Genomic DNA, 12923 nt, shown 5'->3' with positions numbered 1-12923 from the left:
CAAGGCTCAACCTTTTTGAGGTTCAGTTTCCCTATCTGGAAGGAAATGGGCCAGAGCAGACAAGCAGCTGCCGTCTAGCCCTAAAAAGCGGGCCCTCCACAGAGGTCACCTTCAATCTGGCAGACAGCAGAGGTGAGGTGACCACTGGCAGCTTCTGGTGGGTGCCGGGCTGGGGGTGGCAGGAGTGATGAAAGGGGAGAGGCGAAGCCAGCTCTGTCTCTCCAGCCAGCACTGCTGTGGTCTGAGCTCATTAGGGGGAAACCCAAACTCCCCTAGAGAGGCACTCAACGCCTGGACAAAGAGGCGCAGCGAGAGACCTTCGCCTTTTGTCCGCAATCATACCAGGCTGGGGAAAAGGGCAGAATTCTCAGGCTGTACAACGAATGTGACAGCTGGCTCCTAGGCTCAGACCTTCAAAAGCATTATGAGGCAAGTGTAAAGTCTGCCCGTTTGCAAACATAATGATATATGCAACCAAACACAGGAAGAGGACTAGGTCACATGACATCCTGCACCCATAACTAACCTACCGACTCTTGCAATACTTACTATCTCTCGGGTTGGCTCTGAGAACGGATCAGAAAGGGGGGTGGAGGGCGGGTCGAGGGGGAGGGATAAAGATAGAGAGGCGGCTGGAGCCGAAGCCCAGAGTCGCTCAAGGTCACACGGCTGATAAGCAGCAGAGCCCATCTGCCCATCCCAGAGCTCCTCCCTCCAGCAGCAAAAAAAGTGGGAGGAAGGGGAGGGCGCCTGTGTGGCTCAGTCGGTTAAGCACCTGGCTCTTGGTTTCTGCTCAGTCATGATCTCACGGGTTCGTGAGTACAAGCCCCGCTTCGGGCTCTGTGCTGAGTGCGGACCTGCTTGGGATTCCCTATCTCCCCCGCCCCCCTCCCCGCCTGCCCCTCCTGTGTGTTCTCTCTCTCAAAATAAATAAACTCAAAAACAAAAAGAAATAAAGTGGGGGGGCACACCCCAACGCAGGAAGCCCAGGAGGGGCCCTGGCCAGCACACCCACCTGGGCGTCTCTCTGGACGAGCGACATGTCCACACTGGTGCTTTCATCCCGGTTTCCCTGAAAGGAAGCAGGACGTGTGGTCAAGTCTCCACCCCGCGGTTGTGTACCTGTTCCGTCCCCGAGCCCTCTCCTTGCTGCTCACAGGTCCACCCCGCTCCGCTCTGAGCCCCGAGCTCTGTCGCGGGAAAGGTACCTGAGACAGAGAGATGAGGAGCCGCTGGAAGTGCCCTGACGTGTCGCTTCGGATGGCCTCCTCCAGGGTCTTTTTGAATTCTGAAAGGGAGACACAGAGAAGGCCCCCCCTTGCAGCCACAGTCGCCAGCTGGCACTGGCAGGAGCAGGGCGCGGGTGCGAGGAGAGAGGTGTCTACACGGCCCTTCAGGGACACAGGGGTTGTGACCTCCAGGCCCACCTGGCCTGGCCCAGACCACACCCAAGAAGTTCTCCCCCCCATCCCTCCCTTACCTCAGTCACCTGCCCCGTGAACAGCAGGCAGGGGCGGGTCTTGGATCAAAGCCCCATGTGTTGGGGGAGGCAGAAGATGAGGTGATAAGAAGGCCAGGAAAGTTTAAGAGGCCATGGGAAAGGGTGTGGCCGGGGCCCAGAGAGCACAGGAGTGTGCGGAGGGCGGGTGCCAGCCTAACCTGTCTTGTAGGCTCTGCTTAATTCCCGGATGTGCTCGTTGTTGCGGGAAGCAAAGATCTCGATCAGACAGGCTTCGTCGGTGCCAGCCCCCTGAGGTGGCAGACAACACAAACCACAGGCTTGTCACCGCTCCCTCACCAGCATCCAGGGAAGGAGCCGGTGCCCTATGCCCCACGGCACAAATCCCAGAAGCAGCGGCCGCCAACACAGCCACACGCCCCTGCTTGGCTGCTGAGGCCCCAGGCCCAGAAAAGTACCACACAGTGACAGCGACATGGTGATGGAGCACAGATCACATGAAGGGCCACCCCACTGCACCACCAGGAAACTGAGCATCGGAGAGGTGTAGTGACCTCCAAGGCCACACGGTGAATGGGGGGGGTTGAGATGCGGACCCAGATCTGTTTTTATTCCAAGTTCGGCCAATGAACGAGACGAGAAAACAACTGAAAAACGGCTATAAAGCAAGAGCAGACGTGTGGACAAATGTGAGTCCCAGACTGGACTGTGGAGAATCTAAAGACATCTAGAAGAGGCAGCAACGAGGGCGAGAGAGATGACCAACCACGCCAGGGACAGGGAGAGAGCCGAGGACACGGTCAGCATCCTGGCTCCTAGGCTGGCTTGAATCTTGGTCTGCTGCTTATTAGCTGTGTGACCACGGGCACCTTCCTTAACCTCTATGGGCCTCAGGTTCCTCGCGCATCAAATGGGAACAACGCTAACACCTAACTCCTGGGAAGTCATGGGGATTAAATTCGGTTAGCTACCATGCCCGGCCCTCACCACACGCCACAAGAAAGAACATCCACATTCCCGTTTTACAGATGCTCAAAGACACATAGCTTGGCAAGGACAGACGACCCCAAATCTGTGTTGTTTCCTGTACTCAACAATTGCCTCCACCTCACGCAGCTGGCTGGGGGGCAGGGGCTGGGCTGAGGTCTGGGCTGCCATCCCCAACTGCCTCCCGACACGTCTCTAGAAGCGGGCATGTCAGGATTTCGGCAGGGTCCTCTCTCCCTCCGGGCTCCGTCCTGAATTCTCTGCCTCTCCTCTTGGGGACAGGAAAAGTCTTTCTGCCTATCAGGCCCTCTGAAAAATGATGGATTCCTTCTGGAGCCCCTGTTCAATTCACAAGGGTTTCCTCCTTCTGTGGGAGCCGCCTCCTCCCCATCCACTGGACTAGGGGCAGAGATTAACCCTAACTAGGTCAGTCAGAATCTGACTCTATGTGAAATTTGGACCGAGGGACAGCTTGTCTCTTCTGTGGCTGAATCTCATAGGTAAATGGAGTGGGGTCAACAGGGGTCCTCTGCCCCAGCAGATGAAGAAAGAAGGGGACACTCAGGAAGCAGCAAAGACCAGAGAAATCCTGCCTGGGTCCCTGCCCTCTGCTAATAACAGAGTCCTAAATGAATAAGGGTGGCACCACCCAGGGCCTCATATCCCTCTTCCTATCTCGGTGTCACCAGCTTCCTCTACAACCCAGCTGCCACCATGCTTTTCAGATGGAGAGACCCAGATGCTCCCCGATGATGAATGATACCTGTGCTGCCTCCCGGAGAAGTCACGAGAACTTGGGCTCCAACCTGAGAGGGTCCAGGAGCCACACTCACAACAGCGGCTAATGAACGGCTTAAGCCACACCATGCAGGCCAGGGAAAGGCCTGGCCTTTGCACGTCCATGCGTGCCAGCGGACACACTCGTGAACACACACACGTACATACCTTGATGGCATCCTTGATCTCATAAACGTCAAAGAGGACCGGGGTCTTCATTAGAGCCAAGATTGTCCTCTCGAAGTTTCCTGACAGTTCAGATTTCAGATCTTTGATCAAATCCTGGTCGAATATTCAAACAAACAAACAGACCGATCTTGAGAATCCACAGGTCTGGGGACCAGCGGCATCTGCGTCAGAGAAGCCAAATCTCAGCCAGCCCAGATCTGTGGAGCCGGGGCCTCCACGTGAGCCAGCTTCCCAGGGGACCCAGGCATAGTCAAGCTGCAGAAGCACAGGGCTAGGACACCAGCCTGTTCAATTCAGCCAGTGTTTACCTAAGATTCCAAAGCCCAGAAGTTCAAAGCACGTCCCACTGCATTTGTTCAGAGCTGAAAGCCTTTTCCTTCAAAGCTCGTCTGTCAGCTACACCTCCTGGGGCGGTCGTGATGAGGGCAGGGACTAGCAGCCTGGGTCTCCAGGAGGGAAAACAGGCCAGGTGGGAGCGGAAGGGCAATGACTTGTCTGCAGTCTCTGTGAGTGATGGCAGAGCCAGGGCGAGAACCCGGATCTCCAGGCGCCTCTCATCAAACCTCACCCCCGGCCTTTGAGATTTCCCCCTCAGAGTATCCTTCCGCTCTAGAAAATGCCATGAGCCGAGAGGCCACCACTGGGCGGGCAGCAGGAAGCGCCCTAATGGGCCTTACTACCCATCCAGGAGATCTAGACTCGCTTGGCACCAAGGAAAAGCAAGGGTGAGTAGGGCTGTGCTGGAGGACACGCCTCAGTCCCGCAGGGAGCAGGCCTCCCTCTGCCCCGCAGTCCCCCTCACCTTCCCGTAAGCGGTCTTGAAGGACAGGAGGATCTGCTGCCGCTGCTTGTTGGAGCGACTCCCCAGGCAGTCGATGATGGCCTGCTCGTCAGTCCCTGGGGGAAGAAGAGGTAGGTGTGGGCAGGGCTGTGGTCGTGGGGCCACCCTGGCCTGGGCCCTCCAATTCTCCTGGACGTCCCAACAGCACCCCCGTGTCCTCCTCCTCTCCCGCCACCACTGGGACCGGGTTCCCTCTTCCAGGCAACCCCGGAGGGGGCCCGGCGAGCCAGGGGGCCGTGAGGATGTCGCCCACCGGGGGTTTCTCACCGAAGCCTTTCATAGCCTTCCGCAGAACCTCAGCATCTCGCAAGGGGTCAAAGCCGGGAGCATCTGTGATGGTGCCTCGGTTTCCAAACTGCTCAGACAAACGGACTTAGGTAAGATGGCGTATCTCCGAAACACAAGACTTCCCCAGCCCAGACTCTGGAAGTGCCCTGACCACCACAAGTTGGGGTACCCGAAGGAGCCTGCGACCAATAATTGAGCGGGCCTACGGCGATCATTTCGTGTCCTCGTGTTCTGGTACTGAGCTTTCTGCCTGGCTCCTGTGGCTAGGAGCCCTGCTCTAGCTGAGTCCTGATGCTGAAAATCTGCCCTCTGCCCAGGTTCTGCAGGACTGGGCCTGGGTTCCCGATGAAGGGGGAGGCCCCGGGAGCAGGGGCCACTGGCCTCTTCTTGATAACTCACTGCCACAGCGCATGTGAGCATATATTCGGGTCTTCCTGACAGGGTCTGGGTGGTCCATGCAGCACAGCACCTCTGTGCAAATGAGAAAAAGGATTTCCCCCCAGAAATGCAGGTGCCCAGCCTTCGCGATGGTACACCCAGCCCCGCCACCTCCTGGGCTAGCGCTGATTTCCAGGCTCTGTGACCCGCCTGCCGGACTTCCTCATGCTAACAGCTGTACTCCCGGCAAACAAATTTTCCTGCCTAAATGGTCTCTTGGTGGACTACCTCCTGTGGTCAGTACAACGCCGGTTTTAACAGAATTAAGGAAAGAAGCTCCGAGAAGGGATGAGGGGGAAGGCACAGGGAGGACAGAGAGTAGGGCGGGAGTAGGGGATTGTGGGGGCAGGGAAGACAGAGACCCTCAGTCTAAAAATAGTAGTCCAGCACTATGCTTGGTTCGTTTGGCCACGTAACCATGACAATGAATTCTAGGCCCTGCAAACATGAAATGCTCTCCAAAATGAGCCCAGAGCAGTCCCGAAGGAACGGCCAACACCCTTCCCTCACCAAGGGAGGTTTTAAGAATCCTCTAAACCCAGCCTGAGAGGCACCTCAGGGGACTAAAGGCTAAGCGCTGTTGGGCACAAAGCCTTGAGGCCAGCGGCCTGGCAGCTCATACAAAACACAGAGCCCGGGCAGTAAATGACAAAGGAGTGACGAGAACCCCAGGACATTCAGATCCAACTCTCACATGGAATATCTAACCGAACTGGGAGAAACAGGCCGGCTCCCTCAGGTCTTTTCAGAGCACAAACCAGGGGTGGGGGGTTTGAGAGAACGCAACACCCTGTTAAAACAAGATACTACGGGTGGAGGACCGAGCCCTTATCTGGCCCCTGCACCCTCCCTGGCCTTGCCGGTGGAAGACACTATGCCACATGTCGCGGGCCTTTGGGGCCCAGGCCTGGGCAAAGGGCAGTGCAGGGCGGGCACTCACCTGGGCTGGAGGCACGGCAGGGGTGACGGTCCCAGACCCCAGGTATCCTGGGTAGCTTGGCACTGGCTGCTGCTGCTGCCCAGGAGGCGGCATCGGCGGCTGCCCGGGGTAGGTCATTGGCGGCTGTCCAGGGTAGGGCCCTGGGGGCTGCTGTCCAGGGGGCGGCATGGGCTGGCCTGGCACAGGGGCCCCTGGGTAGGGCGGATATGAAGGCATCCCGGAGGGCGCGTTTCCTCCAGGGGGTGGATACATTCCATATGGAGGAACAGGCTGCTGGGCAGAAGGGGGCTGCCCGAAACCCCCAGGGGGGATGGGAGGGTAACCACCCCCAGGGGCCCCAGGGTACAGATTTGGCACGTTGGCTCCTCCAAATGTCCCGGACATGTTGGATGCCTGAAAGTCCACAAAGCAAGCCTAAGATCAATGGCCGTCCCTGATGAGCACAGCCACACCCGTGCATCTGTCCTTCCCTGCCCTGAGCTCAGAGTCCAAGCAGCAGCGATTTCTTAGCGAGGCCCAACCCGACCACCCAGCTTGCAACTATTGTCCCCCGGCCCCGTCTGCACTCCTGACCCCTCATCTGCCGTTGTGCCCAAGGCACCCATATTTGCTCTAAAAACACACAGTTTACTTATGGCGACTGTCTTCCCAGTAGGTTCGTACTTCAGGGTTGAGGTTTCTGTTTGTTGTATTCACGTATCCCCAGTGTCTAGAACAAGCCCGGCACAGGTGAGACTGCGTGCTGACTGCACTGTTTACACTGTGCCAGCAGTTGTTTTTAGATTACAAGCCAAGTAACAATAAAAGGAGCATGTCCGGGGGTGCCTGGGAGGCTCAACCGGTTAAGCATCAGGCTCTTGATTTTGGCTCAGGTCATGATCTCATGGTTGAAGCCCCACACACTGACAGTGTTTGCAGCCCGCTTGGGATTCTCTCTCTGCCCCTCCCCCACTCTCTCTCAAAATAAATAAACTTTAAAGAAAAAAAAAGAGGTGCGCAATACATATTCTATGAAGGCACCACCCCCACCCAGTTCAGAGCGGAAAGGGACTTGAGAGACCATGCGGCCCAACACATTCCCCTTCCCCTCATTTTACAGATGGTAAATCAAGATGCACAGGGACGGTGAACTGGAGACAGGCCTCACGGAAACCCTTCGTTCTCAGATGCAGTTCCGTACCCGGTGCCTGCCCATAGGTACGCACACACACAGACACCTCTGAAGCCACCAAAGCCAGCAGTCTTTGTCCCTCTGGCCATGCAGGTGTGGCCCCCAGGGGCAGCCCCAGCAGGAGGGCTGGACTCACCATTCCCGAGAGGTAGTCCTGGTTGAACTGCCCTGCGTAGTTGGCCATGTTATCCAGCCCGATGGGGGGCATGTTGGGCGGGGGGTAGCCAGCACCTCCCCAGGCACCGCCACCTGAAAGCAACACTGAGCCCTTTAGCACCCTGCTGGCACCCCCAACAGGGAAAGGCAAAGCATCAAGCTCTCAGGGGTGGGGGGAGACCAAAGCAGGGCCTTGGGGACAGCACAACAGACCCCACGGAAAACACTCAGGCGAGAGAGTTGAACCCAATCCCACTGCCAGAAGAAGAGAAGAGAGGGACCCCCACCTCCTTCCGAGAAAGGTGGGGTTCAGCAAACACTCCCAGGACCTCTGTGGGATATTATTAAGGAGGTAGGAGGGCCAAGGGCAGACCTGCCCTCCTGGGCTCACCATCATGGAACAGGAATACAGACATAAAAAAAAAACAACAACAGGTCTTTGGGGATGCTGTGCTGAGCCCATGACAGCGGTGAGCTCAGAGAGGACCGAGAATCCACAATGCAGCAACAGCATGGCAGGGAGGGGTGGGTGTCCTGCTGACCGGGTTGTTTGCAATCATAAGTCCGTGAAGGGCAGGGAGAGCAGGATGGGAGGGTGGAGGGAGACAGGGTTGAGTCACAGAAAACACAGACACCCATCCCTACAAGGGGGGACGTTAGGGGAGAGCAGTAAAAAGCCCCAGCTCTGAACCCAGAGGGACTGGGTGTGTGCCCTGGGGCAAGGGACTCAGCCCCTCTAGTTCAGCTTCCTCAGCTGACAAGTAGGGATAAAAATTCATTTGTGCCACACTGCTGTGAGCAGGACTAAGACCTAAATGCCCATGCAGGGCTCCCATGCTGCAGCAGGCGCCGGAACAAGGGGCATGGCAGCTAGCATCACGGTGCGGGCCGCTGGCCTGTTATATGCCTTCCTGACCAGGGCTCTGGGACACTGAGGACAGACCCTGCTGGGAATCACCTCCTCTCAGTGCTGCTCAGTGTGGCAGGGGTAAGACACAAGGGCAGGATCCCTACTGGAGAGAGGCCCATGAGGCCAGTGCTGGCAGACCCAGGCCGTGTCTCGTTCAGAGGGAAATGGCCCTACTTAACTCGATATGCCACACAACAGTGGCCAAGCCACCTCCCTGCTCCCGGCCTGTTTTCCACCTGTCGGATGGCAGGGTGGGCTCAGGAGGCCTGCAGGAGCCATAGGTGCTCAGACTCAAGGACCTCGGCTCTGGGGAAATGAATGTGCCTGGTGGTCTTGTGGGGGCGAGGGGCAGTGCAGCTCAGGCAACCTCAGGATGACCAGCCTGGAATGATCCCCTCTCCCCCTCATCTCAGGAGACCTCGTTTCCTCCCCTACCATGGGGACCAGTCTCATTTCAGGAACCTAGGAGGGGCTGGGGCCAGAGGAGCCAACTTCTAAGTGTGAAGAGAGAGGTGTTGGAGCTGGGGCCGGGTTCTGACGGCCCGACAACTGGTGCAGCCCCGTTGCTACCAGGCCACAGCATCTGGCAGCTGCAGGAGGCCCATCTGACCCTTAGTGACTGCCTCCTCTTCCTCCCTTGGCAGGAGGGACCCTGCCGCTGCACAACCATGTGTTTGAGCCCAGGGTAGGAGAAGTGACAAGGGGCAATGGTCACCTAACAGTGCTTTGGAGGACACGGTGCCAGAGGCTTTACCTGGCTACCTCATTAGTATCTGGGATAGCCCAGTGAGGAGAGATACTTGAAACCACTTGCAAAGGAGAAGACTGAGAAAATGGAGTCTCTGAGAAAAGAAGGCATTTGCCTCTTGTTATCAGCTAATAACGCAAGAAACTGGGTCTCGGCCTTGTCCCGGCTTTCCAGAAGTGCTTCCAATCCAGGCCTTTCGTGGCCCCTGGGTCCAGGATTTTCTCCAGCCCCTCCCCACCTGGCTGAGCCCTTGGGGTAGTGAGGAAATGACTGGAAAGCACCATTCCTCTCTCCCTCTCCACTCCTGGACTTCGGGCAGACAGGGCATTCATTCCCTTCCCCGCCGGCCCCGACCCTCTTACCTGGTGCAGCCGGCGGGTAGCCGCCTCCGGGCGGGGGATAACCTGGGTAGCTCATGGTTCGATCTGAAGCGGAAGAGGAAGAAACCATGCTCAGGCTCTGCCGGGAGCCGCCACCAGCCTTCCCGACAACGGGGACACCCACAAGCCAGGCCCCTGCAGGAGGAGGGGCCGCCTCGGGCGTGACCTGGGCCAGCCCAGTTCACCTTCTACTTGCTGCGTGGGCCCCCAGCTAGAACAGGGAAGCAACGGTAGACCCATGCCTGCGCCCACACCCATGACAGGCTTCACCACGCACCAGTGGCTGCATTTCCTGGCAAACCCCTTTCTCCCACGCTTCGCTCCCACCTCGGCCGACACAGGATGCTGCACGTGGGGAGCTGTTCTCTGACCTTAGGGGCGAGCGCGCACTGCCTTGTTCTCAGGGGTCTGGGTCTATTTGTCTTTGTTTTCCAGTGTCTTCATCACCATCCAGCCAGAGGCCCTGTCCCCTGAGCCCGACCGACAGACCCCAAGCTATCCACGATGGCCTCCGAAGTGCATCTGCCCCAAGCTACATTTTTCATTCTCCAACCTCTGGTTCCTCAGGCATAGGACTGTGGCACGGAATCATCATTTCTAGCAACCAGACACCTCAGGACAGCTCATCTGACCCAGGATCTGGAGTGAGGGCGAGCGAGGCAGTTGGGAGCCCAGAAAGGGTAAGTGTCTTGCAGATCAGGAGTAGAGAAGGGGAAAGGCCGGGGACCCAGGACACTTGCCTGTTGGTGGCCGGTAGGATACCTGCTCTCACTAAGTCCCTCTATATACAGATCCCTCTGCCTGCGCCACGCCACTTGAACTGCCCAGGGGGGACACAGACCTGCTGTGACCCAGACCACTCAGACTGTCACGCAGCCTCCTTCCTCTTGCTCACTGGCAGCTGCCACGGTTTGCAGAGGCACTCAATGACAGGTGGGAGTGGCAGGAAACCCGTAGGCCCCCTCAACAGTCATACCTGCTGACCCCCGGTGACCGCCTTCTCCCTGTACATTGGGCCCCAGCCTAGTTCTCAAACTGCAGCGTGTGAACCCCCGAGGGGCTTTTAAAACACGTTGCGGGGCCCCACCGCAGTTTGGGTCAGCAGAACCAGAATCTGCATTTCTAACTAATTCCCAAGTGACGCTGCTGGTGCGGGGAGCCCGCTCCGAGAACCACTGCTCTAGATGCCATCGTCCACCCACAAGATTCTAGTTGCCCTTCATAGCTCCTTTGGAGATCTGTGCATGTCGTTGTCAAGGAGGCTGACGGGCTTCCTTAAGGTGCCACTCACTGGTCCCCACAGGGCCCACAGGAATGATGGACGTGGGATGTGTCACCAGGGGCGACTGTAGGCAGGGCAGCAGGAGGCCAGATGATGGCCTGGTGACCTTGGAGAGAGCTAGAATTGGCCACGAGCAGAATGGGCCAAAGACCCTTCCCCTTGCACACTGTGGTGAGGTAGGTGGTTGAGGGTCCCAGTGGTGCTGCCCTCAGTCTGACTCATCCCCCCTGTGGCTGGCTGAGCCATCAGCATAAAGTCCTCCTAGGTCCTGCCCTACGCCTGATCCTTCTGACAGAATCCCCAGACCCTGCTGATGAGGAGAGCCTGGAAATCTGAATGATGGATGAACCAGGAACCTTCTGATGGGAGGAAGAGGAAGCACCCTGCATGAGGTCAGTGTGAGCTGCAGTTGTGTTCCAGACGCCCTTCTCTCTGGAGACCACCATTAAGCAGAAGCTTTGGGCACCAAAGACCCTTCCATGCCCTTCTCGTTCCTCCCAGAAGACTGAGGCCAAAAGGCCCATCCATAGCCAGGAAGGGAAAAACAAACAAACAAACAAACAAAACAAAACCACGAACAACCAAAACCTAGATACTACCCTGTTTCCACACATCAAAATTAATTTCAGCTAGAGATTTCAATATGAGAGGTGGCCCCAAGCCCCAAAGACATAAAAATAAGTTCTGCACAATAAGAAACAAATAAGGAAAACAACAAAAAGACAAGAGAAATGAAAAATTTAAGAAAATTATTTTGTGATTTAAAAAAAACAAACAGGGGCGCCTGGGTGGCTCAGTCGGTTAAGTGGCCGACTTCGGCTCAGGTCATGATCTCACAGTCTGTGAGTTCGAGCCCCGCGTCGGGCTCTGTGTTGACAGCTCAGAGCATGGAGCCTGTTTCAGATTCTGTGTCTCCCTCTCTCTGACCCTCCCCTGTTCATGCTCTGTCTCTCCCTGTCTCAAAAATAAATAAAAATGTTAAAAAAAAAATAAAAAAATAAAAATAAAAAAACCAAACAAACCCAACAACCACTAGAGGAACTCAAATGATGTGAACAGGCCATTCTAGAAAAGCAACTGAAGGTGTTCACCCATGCTAATACGCTAGGAGAGCTGCCAATTACAAACACAGAGATGTCAGAACATAACACGCCAAGTTCTGACCCAGAAACTCACCTTCTAGAAATCGATTTCCCAGGCACACTGACACCTGGATGAAATAACAGACACGTGGATCTCACTGGGGCATTCTGTTGCAACAACAAACCCCTAAATAACCATCTGCAACGGGCTGGTTAAGTTCATCAGAACAGACCCATACAGTAAATCCGCTGTAGCTATTTTTAGAATTAGCCAGCCCTACATGTGGGGATAGGTAATGGTCACCGTTATTAATCAAGGTGTAAATGGTGTATACACTAAGCTAACATCTTTTTTTTATATATATATAATTTATTGTCAAACTGGTTTCCATACAACACCCAGTGCTCCTCCCAACAGGTGCCCTCCTCAATGCCCATCAGCCACGTTCCCCTCTCCCCCACCCCCCATCAACCCTCAGTTTGTTCTCAGTATTTCAGTCTCCTATGGTTTGCCTCCTTCCCTCTCTGTAACTTTTTTTTTTTCCCCTTCCCCTCCCCCCTGGTCTTCTGTGAAGTTTCTCAGGATCCACAGAAGAGTGAAACCATACGGTATCTATCTTTCTCTGCCTGACTTATTTCACTTAGCATAATACTCCCCAGTTCCATCCACGTTGCTACAAAAGGCCAGATTTCATTCTTTCTCATTACCAAGTAGTATTCCATTGTATATATAAACCGCATCTTATCCATTCGTCAGTTGATGGACATTTAGGCTCTTTCCATAATTTGGCTATTATAAGCTAACATCTTTAAAAAAAATGTAAACATATAAACTCAGTGGTGTATATGTATACACACACACACCATCCCTGGAATGATAAACAAGAAACTTGGTAACCCCGGTTGCCTTTGGAAGGGAAAACTGGGAATAGAAATGAAGCTTACAGTTTATATTTACACTTTTTTGCCACATGCATGTATTGCCTATTAAAACAACAGCTTTAAAAAAGGCCTGATTCAGGTGCGGATTTCTGAGCTCACTTGAGGCCATGGCTGTCCTTCCAAGATTTAAATAACTCACACAGGGTCTATTCAGCCCCAGGCAGCCTGGCTCAGAGCCTGGGGTTAGCATTATTACATAAATGTACCAGGGGACCCAGACCCAGAGGATCCACTAGTGTGTCCCCGCCCAGGGCAGGACCACAGGGCAGCCTCAGGCTGCTCCCGGAGTGATGGCACTCATTCCCAGGAGGGCTTTGCAGACTTCCCAGCAAG

General features: G+C 55.6%; 1 protein-coding gene across 1 annotated transcript in view; it reads right to left on the bottom strand.

The window, feature by feature from the left end:
* Positions 1-12923, bottom strand: part of ANXA11 (annexin A11) — a 44949-nt gene that overhangs the window by 8863 nt on the left and 23163 nt on the right. Inside the window, exons 2-10 of the mRNA XM_049645271.1 lie at positions 9267-9329; positions 7227-7339; positions 5920-6312; positions 4521-4608; positions 4215-4309; positions 3392-3505; positions 1660-1750; positions 1209-1288; positions 1016-1072 (exon numbers count right to left, since the gene is read on the bottom strand). Of these exons, the coding sequence (XP_049501228.1) occupies positions 1016-1072; positions 1209-1288; positions 1660-1750; positions 3392-3505; positions 4215-4309; positions 4521-4608; positions 5920-6312; positions 7227-7339; positions 9267-9321 (1086 nt within the window). The 5' untranslated portion in view covers positions 9322-9329. The remainder of the gene's footprint in view (positions 1-1015; positions 1073-1208; positions 1289-1659; positions 1751-3391; positions 3506-4214; positions 4310-4520; positions 4609-5919; positions 6313-7226; positions 7340-9266; positions 9330-12923) is intronic.

This window comes from Panthera uncia, chromosome D2 (genome assembly GCF_023721935.1).
Source record: "Panthera uncia isolate 11264 chromosome D2, Puncia_PCG_1.0, whole genome shotgun sequence".
NCBI lineage: Eukaryota > Metazoa > Chordata > Mammalia > Carnivora > Felidae > Panthera > Panthera uncia.
Note: the sequence above shows the minus strand (reverse complement) of the source record. Positions and strands in the feature narration are given on the sequence as shown.